This window comes from Aphelocoma coerulescens, unplaced genomic scaffold (assembly GCF_041296385.1).
Source record: "Aphelocoma coerulescens isolate FSJ_1873_10779 unplaced genomic scaffold, UR_Acoe_1.0 HiC_scaffold_70, whole genome shotgun sequence".
Taxonomy (NCBI): Eukaryota; Metazoa; Chordata; class Aves; order Passeriformes; family Corvidae; genus Aphelocoma; species Aphelocoma coerulescens.
The window spans coordinates 1,653,978-1,671,317 of NW_027184055.1; the positions used below are offsets into that span (position 1 = coordinate 1,653,978).

At 59.0% G+C, this 17,340-nt stretch overlaps 1 protein-coding gene and 1 pseudogene across 1 annotated transcript; one reads left to right on the plus strand and one right to left on the minus strand.

Moving 5' to 3' along the window:
• The window catches only part of LOC138102326 (zinc finger protein 850-like), a 1,260,715-nt pseudogene that overhangs the window by 1,086,825 nt on the left and 156,550 nt on the right, over positions 1–17,340 (minus strand).
• LOC138102339 (zinc finger protein 70-like) lies at positions 10,732–14,558 on the plus strand. Its single transcript, XM_069000028.1, has 4 exons — positions 10,732–10,808; positions 13,339–13,423; positions 13,609–14,200; positions 14,285–14,558. The coding sequence occupies exons 2-4, from the start codon at positions 13,372–13,374 to the stop codon at positions 14,529–14,531; spliced, it is 891 nt and encodes a 296-aa protein (XP_068856129.1). The 5' UTR covers positions 10,732–10,808; positions 13,339–13,371; the 3' UTR covers positions 14,532–14,558.

The window sequence follows — 17,340 nt, forward strand, 5'->3', positions numbered from 1 at the left end:
ATTACTCCATTCGCACCTCCCATCCCACGCCCTCCGCTGCGGCTCTTTCAGCGCCGGGCTCCTCGCCGGTCTCTCGGTGCAGCTCCTTCAGTGCCACGGGCCGGCGGAGACGCCCCTCGGTGCGGCTCTTTGATCGGATTTTCTTCTTTTCTCGGCGTTTTCTCTCGTTCCCAGCTCGCCCGTCCCGCCGAGCGGCTCCTCCCGCTGCTGCCGGGGATCGGACACCGCAGGCGGCCCCGGCCCCTTCCTCTTCTTCCTCTTCTTCCTCTTCTTCCTCTTCTTCCTCTTCTTCCTCTTCTTCCTCTTCTTCCTCTTCCTCTTCTTCCTCTTCTTCCTCTTCTTCCTCTTCTTCCTCTTCTTCCTCTTCTTCCTCCTCGCTGCTGCCGGGGTTCAGCCCCCGCCGCCGCCCGGCTCCTTCTGCCGCTCCTGCCCGGCACGAAGCGGCGCTGCCGCTGACGGGGCCGGAGCGCGGCTGCCCCGCGACTGCCCCGCGCCTCAGGGCCGGGCCGGGGAGTGACCGCACGGCTGGGGAGGGACCCCCCGCTGGCCAGGGCAGGGACTGACCCCATGGGAGGGACCCCCCGCTGGCCAGGGCAGGGACTGACCCCATGGGAGGGACCCCCGCTGGCCAGGGCAGGGAGTGACCCCATGGGAAAGACTCCGAGAATTCTGCTCCCAGAGATCATTCCTGCTCACACTGACCCTTGTAGAAAGGGGCCATCGTTCCAGGCAGCCTGTACTGAGCATGTGGCTCCTGAGCGGGGTTTGTTGTTTAGGAAATGTGCTCAGGCTTTTCCATTCTTTCCTTGCAAACAGGAAAACTTCTCCTGGGCCTGTGTGCAGGCAGAGCCCTGAGGAGAGCAGGTGGCACATTGTAGTGGGTTGAGTTCGTAACCGGGCGGAAACACCAATTAAGTGCAGTGGTTTCGGTTCAAAATATTCATTACTTACTTATTGTCCTTCTGTGAGATAAGAATTAGGAGAAAAGCAAAGCAGGCACAAACCTCAAACAGCTGCAGTACAATGAAAGGGTTTTATATACTAATAGAATTAAAAGTAAAGAGAAAATAACAAAAAAAAATTAAAGCAAAATTCCAAAATTCCCCCCCCCCCTCTTTTCCAGCACTTCTCTCCTTTTACCCAACTCGCACAAAGGATAACAGAACATGGGATGTTAGTCAGTGTTCCAGTTCTTTAAAAGTCTCTCTCTTATGCTTAAGGAAAAAAGGGTTTTCTTCAGTTGCACATGGTTCCCAAAGTGCCACCAACAGCAGACCACCCAGAAACAATCAATCTGCTGTGGTGTAAACATCTCTCCCATGAAAAATCTCACAGTTCCTTTCACACTGCAAACCACGGGCCATCACATGGGGTTATTAACCTTGTTAAGGATAAGTTATTTTGGCCTGCACACAAAGGCTTTCTTCGCCACAAGTCTCTAAAAGCCTCTCACTGCTTCTCTATAGCCTGGCATAGGCACTCTTCACAATCTTCACAGGCCACACGAGGATTCTCCATCCCCCCATGTTCTTCAAATGGATTAGAGACAAACAGTTTGTGATATTACAGTTTCTTACCACGGCCTGCAGGAAGTTCTTTAAGCTGCGCGCGAGAATCCCAGCACCGCCCTCTTTTCTCCCGTCGCCATGCTCAGCTCCGTCCCACAGGACTCACTTTCTCTTCCTCTCTGACTCTGAGGCTGCCACGTTGAAGAGTGTTCTTGTTCGGGCTTTACGGTGGAGAAAGCCTCGCTCCCTTTGTGCTGCTGGCTGCATGGTGTCCCCTTCAGTTCAGCACGAAGTGTGCTGGCTGCAGAAAGGAGGCTCCGCCGGCTCCCGCTGGCTCCGCCGGCTCCGCATGGAGAGGAGAGGGACCCGCCTGTCCCCAGAAGCCGCGCTGGATGGGTTTAGCTCTGAGCAGTCCATGGCTGGTTTTAGCTGCCTGCGGCTCTGGGACAGTCCCCCACAGCGACCCAGGGTCCGTGCCGCGGCGTTGGGAAAGGGGGGAAGGGGCAGTGGCCCCGGCCCGGCGGGGCCTGGAGGCTCGGAGCCCACCCCCCGCTACCTGCCAGACGGCGAGCTCCGACAAAAGGAAATCCCACCTTTCCGTGCGGTTTAAACATGTAAATTGTGAGAAGCGTCATTGGTCTAAAAGTCTGTCCATCAACTCAGGTTCAACCCACTACAGGAACCAAGTGTGCACTGTTTTACAGCGGGGCCTCGTGGCACCCAGGACACCACTGTGACACAATGGAATCTCACAGAACCAAGGCTCCAGTGTGACACAGAGGGGCCTCGTGGCACCCAGGACACCACTGTGACACAATGGAATCTCACAGAACCAAGGCTCCAGTGTGACACAGAGGGGCCTCGTGGCACCCAGGACACCACTGTGGCACAATGGAATCTCACAGAACCAAGGCTCCATTGTGACACAGAGGGGCCTCGTGGCACCCAGGACACCACTGTGGCACAATGCAATCGTGGGGAACAAAGTGTCACCTTCAAACACAGCGGGGCCTCATGGAAGCCAGGTGCCACTTGGACATTGCCAGGGCACGTGGATCTCAGTGTCCACTGTGACACAGCACAGCCCCATGGAACTCAGCAGGCCATTGTGACAACATGGAATCTCATGGATCCAAGGCTCTGCTTTGACAAGGCGGGGCCTCAGAGGACGCAGGTGCCACTGGGCCATTGCCAGCTCCTGTGGAATCCAGTGTCCATTGGGACACAGCGCAGCCTCAGGGCAACCTGGGGACCAGTGTGGGACAATGGAATCTCATGGAACCAAGGGTCACTTGTGACAGAGAGGGGCCACATGGACCACAAGGGCCACTGTCGTGGTTTGACACTGCTTATAATACCAGCTACTCATGAAAATCATCACAAAGGGCTCATGAGTTGAGATAAGGATTGGGATAAAAACATTCTAAGTTCAAAACACGCTCAAACTTAAAGGTATAAAGTAAATTTATTATTAACAGAGTAGGATAATGAGGAAGAAAATAAACCTTTCAAACACCTTTTTTCCCCTCCATCCCCTCCCTCTTTCCCTCCAAAAGCACAGGGAGACAGGGCCTGGGAGTGTTCAAGCCAGTTCATCCCTCGAGATCTTTCTTCAGGTCCCTCAGGGAGGGGAGTCTCTTTCTTCTGCTCTGCCATGGGCTCCTTCCCATGGGAGACAGTTCTCTGTGCACTTCTCCAGCGTCTTTCTAATTTCACGAGTATCAGTCCCGCCCAGCCTGCTGTAACCTGAGTCCCTCCCACGGGCAAAACAGCCTTCCCAAAACTGCAGGCGTGGGTCATTAGTCCATGGGGTGTAGTCTTTCAAGGATCAGCTGCTTCAGTTTGGAAGCAAGGGCCCTCTTTCTCTGTCTCTGGAAGCAGGAGCCCTCTCTCCCTGTTCAGGTCTCCCCCTGGATTACAGCTTTTGTAGCATCCACCCGCTCCAGCGTGAGCACCTTTTCCCACGGGCTGGGAGTGGATCTCTGTATCACCCCGTGGACTTCATGGATCCCAGGGAGACAGTTTGTTTTATCCCAGTCCTCACCATGGCTTGCAGAGAAAATCCCGACTCCGACGCTGGGAGCATCTCCTGCCCCTCTTTCTTTCCACTGACCTTGGTGCTGCCAAGTTGTCTTTCTCTGCATGTCCTCACTTCCTCCTCTTTCTACGACTAGGAGGAAAAATCTGCTGCTCGTAAATGAAGTGTAAACATGTTAAGAATAACCTTTCTACGCAGATATTAACTAGTTAACATTATAACTGGGGTCAAAGTTACAAGATGCTAATATAGCTTGAGTTATAAGATACCTGTATAATCTGGATCATAACCTCCTGTACAACGTAATAGCTGGTACAGGGTTAACTGCTGTTCCTAAGTGCCATTGCCAACGAATGCCACCAGTTCCGGGATTTCTGCAGGGTTTCGCAGCACGGAGAAGTTGATTTGGTCCCGGTGCTGCCCCGGGCAATCGTTTGCCGTGTTTGCCCTGCCGGCCCCGTGGCCCCGCTGCCCCTGCGCGGGCGGTCGCAGCCGCCGTTCAGCGCCTCTCTTCATGCGGGCGCTGAGAAGGAGAAGCCGCCGCCGCCGCCCCGGCCTTTCTGCTCGCAGCGCGGCTGGCTAACAGCGGCCAGGCAGGCCAAGCTCGCCGCTTCATCTGTCCTCGATCACTCACTGGGCTTGAGGAGATCCTTGGTAAGTGCTGCCCGGGAAGCCTGTGAAAACCGGAGTCAATCTGATTTTACCACCCGTGTGCTGTAATGCAGCCTCCAAAAGGAGCGATGCTTTTCTGCACCTGTGCACACACGTGTCTAAAGCACGTGAATCCTCCATTAGTTCCACATTCATTCTGAGGCTTTGCACCCAACTGTTGATTTGGTCCTGATGTTGGTCATTTTAGCTTCAATGCTTGCAAAACAAAGCAGATCAGAGGAAACAAGAAATAAAAAATTTTTTAAAAAACCAAGAACACCCACTGACAGCACTGCAGAAGATTTTTCCATAGTATAGTTTTTTATTAAATCTTCTGTCAGTAGATATGTTCCTCCTAATTCCTTTATGCCTTTTGAACCACAGCTATTTATCATTATTCCTTTTTAGTATTTATTATGCTTTTTAAATCCCGTGTATAACAGGCTGATGCAATCAGAAGTAGTTTTCTATCCCAAATAGACTGAAAAACTCATTTCTTCATCCCAAAGAGACTAAAGCCGGTGTGTTTGGCGTCCCATCTCCCACAGCCGGTCCGGTATCTCCGCAGGGGATTTCTGCCCTGGGGCAGCCCCGTGGCCATGGTGACACCCTGACACATAGATTTAAAAGAAACAGAAAGATTTTAATTATAGGCTAGCTGTGTTGAAATGAGTTAGAATAAGAAAGAATTTGAGCTGGACTAGAGTTAATTAAACTAATTAAGAGAAAATAATAAGAGATTTGAAATGGTTTTTAAGATGTCAGTAATTGATTACGGAATAATTGATGATCTGTCATTTGCATGTTTAGCCGTGCTTAGAACGAGGAACAGAAATATTGATCAGTTGGTGTAGGGAACAAGGACAATTCCCAATTTCCTGCCTCTGTGGGAACCTATTCAGAAGTCAGGCAAGAGGAAATTTGGAGGTCACTAAAGTAATTAAGATTGTTAAAGTTCAGAAAGGCAAAAAAGGTGCAAGTGAGGGAGATGAGCTTACTTCATCTGTCTGGGACCACCGCCCCAATTCGAGAGCAGCGACTCAATTCAGAGCACGCACTGCGCATGCTTAATGCCATTAAAGCTCATTTCCATACGAAGCGGAGAATGGGAGGGGTCACTGTTAGAAATATGTATTTGTAGTTTGGATACTCATCACTTTTGTGGCTAAATGAACTCTGTAACCGTTCATACCTGGGCACTGCGCATTAGGAAGCTGTTCCACGCCGCTGTCCGGCGCCAATCAAACATTCACTTTCTAACTCTAAACTGTTAGAGAGCTTTTGTCTGTCTCAGCTGGATATCGATATGAGATCGATATTCACATCTTGGTAAATCAAGCCCCGAGCACGGACACTGGGGCCGGTGTGCGAAGGCGTTTGGGGCTGCACCGACGTTCCTTAGCAGCAATGTTTGTCTTTATTCTCTCTGTCTTTATTCTCTCTCTTTACTCTCACTGTATTCTTTCTTATTGTCTCTCTCATTTCCCCTCTCTCTTTATTCCCTCTCTCTTTACTCTCTCTGTCTTTCTCTCTTTTTACTCTCTCTCTCTTTCTCTCTTTATTCTCTCTTTACTCTCTCTTTATTCTCTCTCTGAAGAAAATGAATACAAAAGCTGAATTTTTTAGCAATCTAATATTGAACATTTATTAGTAGAACAAAGGCAAATCACAGCGCTGGGGCGCTTGGCAATATTGCCAGAGGCGCCCTCCATTCATTTTACTGTGGACTTAAGGACTCTCTTAAACTGTTCCATATTCATTAAGCCCAGAAAGTCATTTACACTTCACTCAACTTTCCCCCTCTCCGGTCTCTGCCCGTTCCCCCAGCACGCCGCCGCACAAGAGACACAAAGTCCGAACAGAACAAGCTCTGCTGTTGTTTTCTTTTTTTTTTTTTTTCAGTTATTTTATGCTATTTTATTTTATAATCTATTTTACTTTTCGTTTGTCTTTTTTTTCTTTTTGCCTTTTTATTTTTTCTTCCATTTCATCGGCTTTTTCGCTATTTTCACCTACCGCAGCCTTTGTTCCCCTGCCGGAGGTTTGTGGTGAGGCGCTGTCCCAGCGGCTCTCCCCGGAAACCAACGAAATCAATTGAAATAATGATGAATTGTTGAACTCTTCCCGCTGCTGTTTCCAGAAGGCCCCGGGAGGAGCCGGGGGCGGGAGGGAGGTCCCGGTGCCGGGGGCAGTCCCCGCTCGCCAGGCGGATCCCGGTGGCGCAGCTTGGGAGCCGCGGAAGTGCCCGAGGGAGCGCGGGGGCGGGGGAAGAGGGGGTGCGAGGGGGTATCGGTGCGGGATAAGGGGGCTCGGGGGGGTCTCAGCGCCGGGGATGGAGGTGCCGGGCGGTCCCCGTGCACGGGAGTGGGGGTTCAGACCTGGATATGGGGGTGCAAGGAGGTCCCGGTGCCGGGAATGGGGCTCAGGTGGTCCCTCTGCCGGGAACGGGGGGGGACGGCGGAGTTCCTGGCCCGGAGATGGAGTTTCAGGGGGGTCCCGGGGCCCAGAAACGGTGGCTCAGGGGGTTTTCCTGGGACGGGGAATGTGGGTTCAGGGAAGTCCCCTTCCCGGGAATGGGGCTTCAGGGACGTCATCGTGCCAGCTAAGGGGAACAGGGGGTCCCGGTGCTGGGCAGGGGGATGCAGGGGGTCACAGTACCCGGGAATGGTGGTTCAGGGGGCTTCAGGGAGGCCCCGGGGCCAAAAAACGGGGAACAGGGGGTCCCGGTGCTGGGGCAGGGGATGCAGAGGGGTCACAGTGTCCGGGAATGGCGGTGGAGGGTGCTCTAGTACCCGGAAATGGGAGCTCAGGGGGTTCCCGTGCCCGGGAATTACGGTTCGGGAGTTCCCGTGCCGGGGGTCCCACTCGCCCCTCGCCCCCCCAGGAGCGCCCCCGGCCCCAGCGCTGGAGCCATCGCGCTGCTCCGCTGGGCCCCGCCCCCAGCCCGGCCCCGCCCCCAGAGCCGCCTCCGGCCCCGCCATTGGCGCCGCTCTTTCCTGCCCGCCAATGGCAGCTCGGGCTGCTCGTGACGTCACCGGGCGCCGGGCAGATCCCGGCGGCGCAGGGCGGGAGACGGAGAAGCCAAAGGGACCGAGGGAGCGCGGGGGGAGGGGACGGGGCAATTCCAGGGAATTCCCCTGGGTCCCCTCCTGCCATCCCCCGGACCCTCCTCGGCCGCGCCCTGCGGGACCCCCGGGCCGGGCTGGGCTGAGCTCCCGGGCCCCGCGGCCAAACTCTGCCTGGAACCCGCTGGGTTCGGCCCGAAGCGGGGCAAGCAGCGGGACCCGCGGATCCATTTTGTCCTGCGGCTGCGGGGCCCCAGCCCCGGCGGAGCAGGACTGGGCGCTGTGACCCCGATCCCTGACTCCCCATCTCCTTCTCTCTCTCTCCTCTCTTCTCCCTTTCCTTTGAGTGATCATAAATCCCGGAGCGGCTGCAGAGCCCCGTGCCCAGCTCGGGTTTCCCAGGAAAGGGAGGCCTGGGGCCGAGGTGTCCCGGGATGGCCGGGAATGGGGTCCTGGGGCCCCGGGGTCAGGGAAACAGGGGATGCAGGGGCTGGGAGAGGAGGATACCCGGGACAGGGAGTGCAGGGGGTGTTGGTGCAGGATGAGGGGTGCAGGGGGGTCCCAGGGCTCCCAAAGCCCAGGGAATCCAAGGGGATTCAAGGGGGTCCCAGGGCTCCCAAACCCCCTCCCAGGGGGGAGCAGAAGCTGGGTCAGGAGCGCTGTGGGAGAGAAAAGGGGGTGACCCCGGCATGGGGGGACATGGGGGAGTCACACGCGCTCCGAGGGGGGGACACGACCCCCGGGGATCCCCCTCACCTCCTCCCGCAGGTGGAGGCCGAGCCCCAGCCCAGGAGGACGAAGCCCAACACGAAGCCCCCGGCCCCCGTCAGCATCTTGGGGGGCGTCCGGCGGCAGCTCCGGGGGCGGGAGGGGCAGGATCCGGGAAACGGCGGCGGCTGCCGGGAAGGGACCGGGACGGACTGGGACAGGCTGGGATGGACTGGGACAGACTGGGACACCGGGATACACTAGGACCAGAACCAGGACCGGAACCCACTGGGACCAGAACTGGGTAACAGAGGTCACACTGCGAGCAACAGGGACCACTCTGAGGACTGGGAGAAACTGGGAGCGTGCTGAGTGCAGCTGGCAGCAGCTGGGAGTGGCTGGGAGCGTGCGGGAACAAACTGGGCGAACATGGAACACCCGGGGGACGCGGAACAGCCGAGGGACACGGGATGTCCACGGACCGTGGGAGGTCCAAGGAACGCTGAGCGTCGCTGCCGCGGCTGGAAAAGCTTGAATGGAGTTTTTATGCCGTGACGTTCCCGGGAGCAGCGGCAGCTCCGCGCCCCCAGCCCGGGGGTGGGAGCAGGGGAGCCGCGGGCAGCACCTTCGGGGCACAGCCGGGGGCTGGGGGGCTCCTCCCCGCAGTTCATTTCCTCTCCCCTCCATTCACATTTTCTCCCCAGAATTGAAGTGTTTCTCGCCCCGATTAAACTGTTCTCCCCAATTAAGCCCTGAGGCCCCTCCGATTGAGACCTTCCGGAAAGAGCAGCGGGAAGACTTCAAAAATCCATCATTATTTCGTTGGTTTCAGAGGGAGAACCGGTAGGACAGCATCGCACCACAAACCTCCGGGAAGGAAACAAAGGCTGGGGGGGGGGGGGGAATAGAGAAAAAAACCCGATGTAATAGAAGAAGAAAAAAAAAGAAACTAAGAATAAAAGAATAAGAATGAGTATGATAGATTATAAAATAAAATGGTATAAAATAAATATGAAAGAAGAAAATAACGGCAGAGCTCATTCCGTTGCGACTTCGGGTCTCTTCTCCGAGCTGGGTCTGAGCCAGGAGCCGGTGGGCTGGGAGAGACATCGCTGCTGAGGGGCTGAATATTTCCGAAACTAAAGGATCAAGGGACACCTGGAGGTTCCAGCAGTCCCCGCGCACACGTTCGATTCCCTCATTTCAAGCTGAAAGCTCAGCTCCACTTGTGACTCCGCTTTGTAGCGATGGATGGAAACATTCCCCGCAATTCCCGTCCAAAGAGCCCGGCAAGGTTCGCGTCGGGAGAGCTCCCTCGGGGCAGCCCCGGCTCCTGCCCTGCTTGAGTCCCTCTCGAGCCCGCTGTGGTTTCCAGCTGCTTCGCTCCAGCTGCCCCAAATGCCCGTGAATTGCACGGAACTGGAACAGATCCGAGTCCTCGTGGCTCGGGCTAAGGGCAGGGAGAGGTCACTCAGGGATCGCCATCGCGGCCACAAGAGCCCCGACGTGGGGAATGAACTGGATTTGGGACGGAGCAAATCAGAACAGGAGAGTGAGGAGGAAAATAAACCCTGGAACAGAACCTTCCCCCGACCTCTTTCTCCTTGCCGGAGTTCACTTTATGCCCAGCTCCTCCCTGCTGTGCCCAGCGGGGCAGGGAGAAGGGATGGGAGTCGCGCTCAGTTCGTGCCGCTGCTTCCCCCTCGGGGCCAGGAATCCTTCCCTGCTCCGGCGCGGGGTCCCTCCCATGGGGTCAGTCCCTGCCCTGGCCAGCGGGGGGTCCCTCCCCAGCCGTGCGGTCACTCCCCGGCCCGGCCCTGAGGCGCGGGGCAGTCGCGGGGCAGCCGCGCTCCGGCCCCGTCAGCGGCAGCGCCGCTTCGTGCCGGGCAGGAGCGGCAGAAGGAGCCGGGCGGCGGCGGGGGCTGAACCCCGGCAGCAGCGAGGAGGAAGAATAGGAAGAAGAGGAGGAAGAGGAGGAAGAGGAAGAAGAGGAAGAAGAGGAAGAAGAGGAAGAAGAGGAAGAAGAGGAAGAAGAGGAAGAAGAGGAAGGGGCCGGGGCCGCCTGCGGTGTCCGATCCCCGGCAGCAGCGGGGAGGCCTCGGGCAGCGGCGGCGGGCGGGGCCCTTTGGAGCCGCCCCGAGGGCTCGGTGCCGCCCCGGGCCCCTGAAGGAGCCGCTCGGCGGGACGGGCGAGCTGGGAACGAGAGAAAACCCCGAGGAAAGAAGAAAATCCGATCAAAGAGCCGCACCGAGGGGCGTCTCCGCCGGCCCGTGGCACCCAGAAACCCCGGAAAATCGCTCCCGTGCACTAAAGAACCTTTCCGTGCGCAGCCAGGGGCGCAGAGGGGGATCCTTATGAAGTCCCCTCCCCTCAGTCCCTCCTGGCACGGCCGGGCATTAGCGCAGCTCCCGGGGCTGTGTCCCGGCACCGGCTGCTGCCACAGGGCACGGGGCTGCCGCGCTCGGGCATTAAACGCGACAGATTTGGGGAGCAGGGACAGCCACAGAAAGCCTCGGGGAGCCCTCGGGAGCCTGGAGCTGCACGAGGGCCACAAAGGATGCCCTGGACACAGCGATGGCCCCAGCAGCGGCTCTGCCCCCCAGCACGGGGCTGTGTCCCAGACCCCCCGCTCCAGCCCGAGGTTTGGGGGCGGCAGCGGAGCTGCTGGACGGAGGACGGCTGGAGGAGCAGGAGCGGGAGGAAGAGGAGGGATAAAGGGGGAGGGGCGGGAGGAAGAGGCGGGCCAGAGGGGGCAGGAAGAGGAGCCTCCATGTGCATCCATCGCTCTCTGTGTCCGCAGCTCTCGGCCTCGGGAACACCGCTCCCCCCATCCCGCAGGTGACCGGGGAGGGGCAGCTCGCCTGCGGGGTATCCGCCAGCTCCGAGGGAGTTTTGGGGCACCCCTAATCCTGAGGGGGCGGTGCTGGCAGCGGGGGACACGTGGCTCCGGCACCTCTGGCCCCAGCTGAGCCCCCCCCGCCCCCAGCGCCCCCCGGAGCGGAATTTGGGGAGGGGGAGGTGGGGGCGGCCAGGCCGGGCCCCCCCCGCGCTGTCCCGGCGGGGGCCGAGTGCGGGCGGGAGCCCCGCGGGGCCCGGCCCTGCCCGGGCACGGCTGATGCCGCCCGCCCGCGCTCCGCACTGGTCCGGACTGGTGCTCCCAGTGCCGTGCGGGGCGGGGCCGCTCTGGGGACCCCCCAGGGCACAGCGCGGCTGCTTTGGGGCTGTCGGCAGCGCCCGGCGCTGGGCATGGGGCGTGTGGGGGCAGCTGGGGCCGCACTGGTGGCACTGGTGGTGCTGGGAGCCCCCCCGGGCGCGGGGTGAGCGGTGAGAAGGGGGGCGGGTCTGGGACCCCAAATGGAGCGAAATGGGGAATGGAACCCCCAAAGGGAGCAGGAGGGGCCTGGAACCCCCAAAACCAAGGCCGGGGGAGGGGAGGCGGGGATTGGGGATGGGGAAGGTGCAGAAGGAGGAGGGGAAGAGGGGGCTGGGACCCCCAAAGAAAGCAGGAGGGGGATGGGACACCCAAATTGAGCTGGAATGGGGCTGTGGATTGGGGGAATGCTGAGAAAGGGGAGGAGAGGGGAGGGTGTTCTGGTTTGGCCAAATTTAGAAATATATCCTCTGAGAGAAGGCACAACCACCCCTCCCCCACCAGGTTCGGGAAAAAATAAATTTTCCTTGAAGGAAAGTGGAGGAGATAAAACTATTTATTTACCAAACACACGGGAAAGGAAAGTAATGCTAAATTATAAAATCTGTCGCTGTGGAGGAAAAAACCTGGGAAAGTGTTAGAGTCCTCCCTTTGGTCTCCTCGGAGCTGGGGCTTGACCCAGGCCCAGGCCCTCTGTGCCCGGTGGAAAGTCCTCCCGATGTGGTCTGATGTTAAAGCAATCAAGCAGTCCAGTAGAAAAGGGGATTTTCCAGGGGAGGAAAAATTCAGCTCTCAGTTTCTCTCGGGAGAAAAAGCAGCTGAACAACTGGCCAAAAAAGAAACTGTTCTGGGCGCAGCCGGCCGGGTGCTTCCCCCCTCCCCTGCCACAGCTGGGAAACCAATTGCTATCTTTGTGTGACCTTGAACAAGCTGCAAACTGCTTTGAAAAAGTTTTGCTCAGTTTTTTCCTTCCCCCTCTCAGGCTCAGTTTAGAGGCATAGAAAGGCACAGGAATTAATTTCTGGGCATAGGCAGCGATATGGGATACACATCATAAGGTCACCCCAAGACAGAGGGAAAGGTGGGGTTGGGACAGAAGAAGAGCGGTTCCATGGGGGTGCAGCCCTGTCCCCCAGCACCTGAGCCCTGGAGCGATTCCCTGGGGCTCTGGGGAAGGGAGGGATCCGCACTGGGGGGGTCCCCAACCCCCCCGTCCATCCCTGGGGCTGATCGGGGGCTCCCCCCACACAGCAGCCGGTGCTGCGGCAGCCGTGGGGCAGAGGGGGTGGGAAAGGGGGGGCAGGGTGGGAGTGGAGGAGGAGCGGGAGGAAGAGTAGGGAGAGAGGAGGAGGAGGAGCTGGAGAACCACGAGGTTCCACCGCCCGCCCACTGTGTCCGCAGCACCCCCAGCCCCGGTAGCATCTTCCCCCCCATCCTGCAGGTGAGCGGGGAGGGGGAGCTCACCCCAAATCTATCGGGGGATCACCAGGAGGGGTTTTATTGGAGGGGTGTTTGGAGCTTGCAGATTCTGGAATCGAGCCCCAGATGTCCTTGCATGTCCCTGGGAGGGATTTTTGGGCCAGAGGGGATATGTGGATCTTGCAGGACTCCAAAGCTGAGCCATAATTGCCCCTTGGGGGTCTTGGGGGGTCCATGTGAGGATCGCCCGGTCCTGGCGGGGTTGGACATTGGCTTTGGGGATCCCCAGGAGAGCTGGGGGCTGGAACACGGGACGCCTGGAGTGGGGAGAGCAGAGAGGGACGATACCAGAGCTGGGGGACCCCCAAGAGCCTGGAGGGGTGGGGGGGCCTGGAGATGAGGAGGGGCTGGGACCTCTCAGCCCTAAAAGGGGGGGTGAGGAGAGGGGGGAGCCCCAAGTGCCTGGAGTGGAGGGAGGCTGAAGAGGGGACCCTGGGACCTCTGGGAGCTGAAGCAGAATCAGGAAAATTCTACTGTGGGACCCCCAAAACCCCCCAGCATCCCTAAGCAGGACCCCAGAGAGGGGGATCCCCAGGACCCATGCGACCTCCAGCAGCCCTGACAAGGGGGACCCCCAGAACCCCAAAGTGAGGAGACTGGAAAGGGGGAACTCCTGGAGCCGTTTTTAGGACTCACTGCCAATTTTTTGTTAGTTTTTGTGGACACCGGTGACTTCTAGAGATGGACTTGGGCAGGAGGAAGCCCCAACCCAACACACTCATCTCTTGTTTCTCCCAGAATGAGGATTTCCCATTCCCAGCCCTTGGCCAGATGGAGGAGGAGGCTGTGAGGAAGAGGAAGATGCCCCAGGACCCCCAGGCAGGTGAGGAGGAAGTCAGTGCCCCTTTCCCCCTCTCTCCTGCTCCATCTCCAGCCCAGCATCGCCCCCGGCTGCAGGACAACCCCGCTGCCGACGCCGTCCTGCCGGGGACGGACTGGGGGGATCTCCTTCCCCTTCCCTGTGGCACGGAGGCAAATCCCATCCTCTCCTTGTCCTTCCTCCCCCAGACAAGGAGCTGAGGACAGAGCCCAGGGAGGACAAATCCCCAGGGCAGAACCTGGTGGAAGAGGCCGTTTTGAGCAGCTCCATGGCACAGGAATCCAACGGGGAGGAAAAGCCCCGGCGATCCCGCAGGAGGAGGGGCTGCAAACGCAGCCCAGGGTGCTCTGAGGAGGAAAGACCCACCCTGTGCCGGGAAGGCGGCCGGAGATCCAGCCAGAGGTCAGAGCTGGTGGTTCATGAGCAGCTTCACGATGGGGAGAAGCCCCACAAGTGTGGGGAATGTGGGAGGAGCTTCAGACGGAGCTCCCATCTGATCCGCCACCAGAGGATCCACACCGGGGAGAGGCCCTATGAGTGTGGGGAATGTGGGAACAGCTTCAGGTACAGCTCCAGCCTGATCCGCCACCAGCGCATCCACACAGGGGAGAGGCCCTACGAGTGTCCTGAGTGTGAGAAGAGGTTTCAGACCAGCTCCAATCTCCTCCTGCACGAGCGGATTCACACGGATGAGAGGCCCTTCCGCTGCCCCGACTGCAGGAAGGGATTCAAGCAAAACTCCCACCTCATCACCCACCGGCGCATCCACACCAGGGAGAGGCCCTACGAGTGTCCCCAGTGTGGGAAGAGCTTCTCAAAGAGCTCCTCCTTCATCATCCACCAGTGCATCCACACTGGGGAGAGGCCCTACGAGTGTCCCCAGTGTGGGAAGAGGTTTCAGAGCAGCTCCACTCTCCTCCGGCACCAGCGGATTCACACGGATGAGAGGCCCTTCCGCTGCCCCGACTGCAGGAAGGGCTTCAGGTACAACTCCACCCTCGTCACCCACCGGCGCATCCACACCGGGGAGAGGCCCTACGAGTGTTCTGAGTGTGGGAAGAGCTTCTCAGACAGCTCTAACTTGACCAGACACCAATGGAGGCACCGCTAAGGGAAGCCCTGCGAGTGCCCCGACTGTGGGAAGAGCTTTGTCCTCTGCTCCAACTCCATCTCCCATCAGAGGAGCCACGTTTGGCAGAGCCCTGGTGACCCACATTCCCTGTGATCCGTGTTGGGAAGACCCCTGGCTGGTGCTCTCCACGTTCTCCTGGATCCCTGTAGGCACCTGGGTGAACGCAGGGGCAGGAACATCCATCGGGACTCAGATTGTCACTGGAAATTAATTGGGAAGAGCTGATTTTTTAACTTTACACCCCAAAATTTTCATCTGCTCTGTCCAATTGTTTTTTCTGGTGGTATCAAGCAACCCTGGATGACCTTGGAGATCTTCTGCAGCCTAAGTAATTTCTGTGTTAATCTCACTGAAACAACCAAAATTGGGGTAGAAATAAAGAAATTAAACAAAGAGATCTAAAGCGGCACCATTTTACTGGAATTTGGGGTTGAATTTGGGGTTCAGGGGAATATTTGGGAGGATCTGAGTGTTGTGGGGCTGTGAAGCCAGGCAGACTGGGGCCACAATCTTGTACTTGTGTTGTCAGAACGTGTCCACCTGAGCCCATCTGTTCTCCAGGAATTCCGGTTGTCTGTTCCAGTCCCTGCTCTGGGTCTCTCCTTTTGGAGTGTGACCTCCAAAGTGCCCAAATCGCTGCTGAAGTGCCTGAGCTGCTCTGGGCTGTGGATGTTCCTGTCCCCCAGCCTGTCCTGGTCGGTGCCATGGGGGGTGGGAGGGGGTCTGGGGGCTCCTTGGGGGACTGGGAGGGGCTTTTGTGTCTCTTGAGGGCATTTGTGGTTCTTGGAGGGGCCTTTTAGGGTGGTCTCAAAGAGTTTTGGTGATCTTGGCTGGGCCGTGTGGCTTGGAGAGAATTTTGTGGTTCTTGGGGTCATTTATGATGCAGGGAGTGGTTGGGGGGTTCCTGGCCAGGAGCTGTGGGGTGGTTTGAGGTGTCCGGGAGTGGCTGTGGGGCTGGGAGGGGGTTTTAGGGCCTCTCCCCCAGACTCCAAAGCTGCCAATAGACCCCACACCCCAAGATGCTGCTGGTGGTCGGGGATTCCATGTTGGAGTTCATCTTCCTGACACTCCAGGAGAAGGTGAGGGGGGGTCCCCAGGGGCCGTGTGTGTCCCCCCAGAGCGTGTGTGACCCCTCCCATCCCAGTGTCACCCCCTTTTCCCTGCCCACAGGGCTCCTGAGCCAGCCCCTGCTGCCCCGGGAGGGAATTTGGGGAGGGGGCAGAGGGGGTGCGCAGCCCCCGCCGGGGGATGACCCCGGCCCAGCGCCCTTCGTTCAGCACCGAGCTGGGCTTGGGGCCGCAGGAGGAAGAGGCCGATGGGAAGCAGATCCTGCAGGGGGGACAGGGCTTGGGCTCAGGGCAAGGTCCTGCCCTGCACACCTGGCTCAGGTGTGAGCCTGCCCCGGGAAGGGAGCGGGACATTCCCATCCCCACGGATCAGGGCTGGGAGCAGCGCTGGGAGCACGGACATGGAAATCCTGGGAGCCACTGGGACCGCACTGGGGGGTGAATGATCCCCCCCAGCACCTTTCCAGGCCGCCCTGCGACCTGAGAAATGCTCGCTGGGCCTCGGCCTTGGCCAAGAGCCCCCGGGCTCAGCTGCTCTGAGCTCAGCCGCTGCCGGCTCCCGCAGCCCGCCCAGGGCCGCCCTGCCCGTGCCGGGGCTGTGCTGGAATTCTCTGCTGCTGCTGGGCCACTCGGGGGGTCTGGCCCCGCAGGAAAGGTGACCCTGAGCCAGGAGCTTTCCTTGGCCGCAGCAAAGCCTCGGCACGGAAAGACCTTCCCAGCGCTGTGCCCTGGGCCGGGAGGGATTGTGCCACCAGAGCTGTCCCTCCATTTCTTCTGCCAGGCAGCTTTAGCACAGGGAAAGTGGAGAAGCCAGAGCTGCCTGTCAGCTTTCCGCAGCCCTCCAGAGGAATCCTGTGTGGGAAGCAGCCTGGGAACAGGCTTGAGGTGCCAGGGCAGGGGAATTCAGAGCCCTTTCCTCCCCCGTGGGCCCAGGCTCTGGCCCTTGCCCTTTGCAATGGCCCTGCAGCTGCCAGAGGGGCCTTTTTGGCTCAGCTGAGAGCAGTCCTGCTGCAAGGCTGTCCTCGAGCTGCTTGGGCTGCACATGTGCCCAGGGAATGCTCATTGCTTGCAGTCTCAGGCGCTGTGGGTGTGCAGGTGTAACTACTGCAGGAGGGAACAGCTCTGCTGGGGGCAGTTCTTGCAAGGTGCTGGCCCTGGCTCGGGGCTGGGCCGGGGCCAGCGGCAGAAAATCAACTTGCAGCTCGGGCCCCGCAGCAGGGAGGAGCAGCAATTGCTGGGGGACAGAGACTCTTGCCAAGGGCCTGCGGGGCCGGGCCCCAGGGAACGGCTTCCCGCTGCCCGAGGGCAGGCTGAGATGGGATGTGGGGCAGCAATGGTTCCCTGGCAGGGCGCTCAGGGCCTGGCACAGGCTGGCCCCAGAAGCTGCGGCTGCCCCCGCATCCCTGCAAGTGTCCCAGGCCGGCTCGGCCATTGGGGCTTCCTGCCCAGGAGGGCTGGGCTGGGCTGGGGCTGCTGAGGGCGGGATGGGCTCTGGCTGAGCCAGCTGAAGGCTGCGCATGATGAGGCCGGGGGGACCCCGTTCCTCAGTGGGTTCTGGGGTATCCCACATTCCTGAAGGGATTTCAGGGTATGTCCCATTCCTGAGGCAGTTTTGGGGTCCCCCCAATGCTTAGGGAGGGGTTCTGAGAGGGGGGCTCTGGTACTTGGAAGGGGGGCCTATTGTTCAGGGAGCTGGGGAGCCCATTTTGGGAAGGATGCTG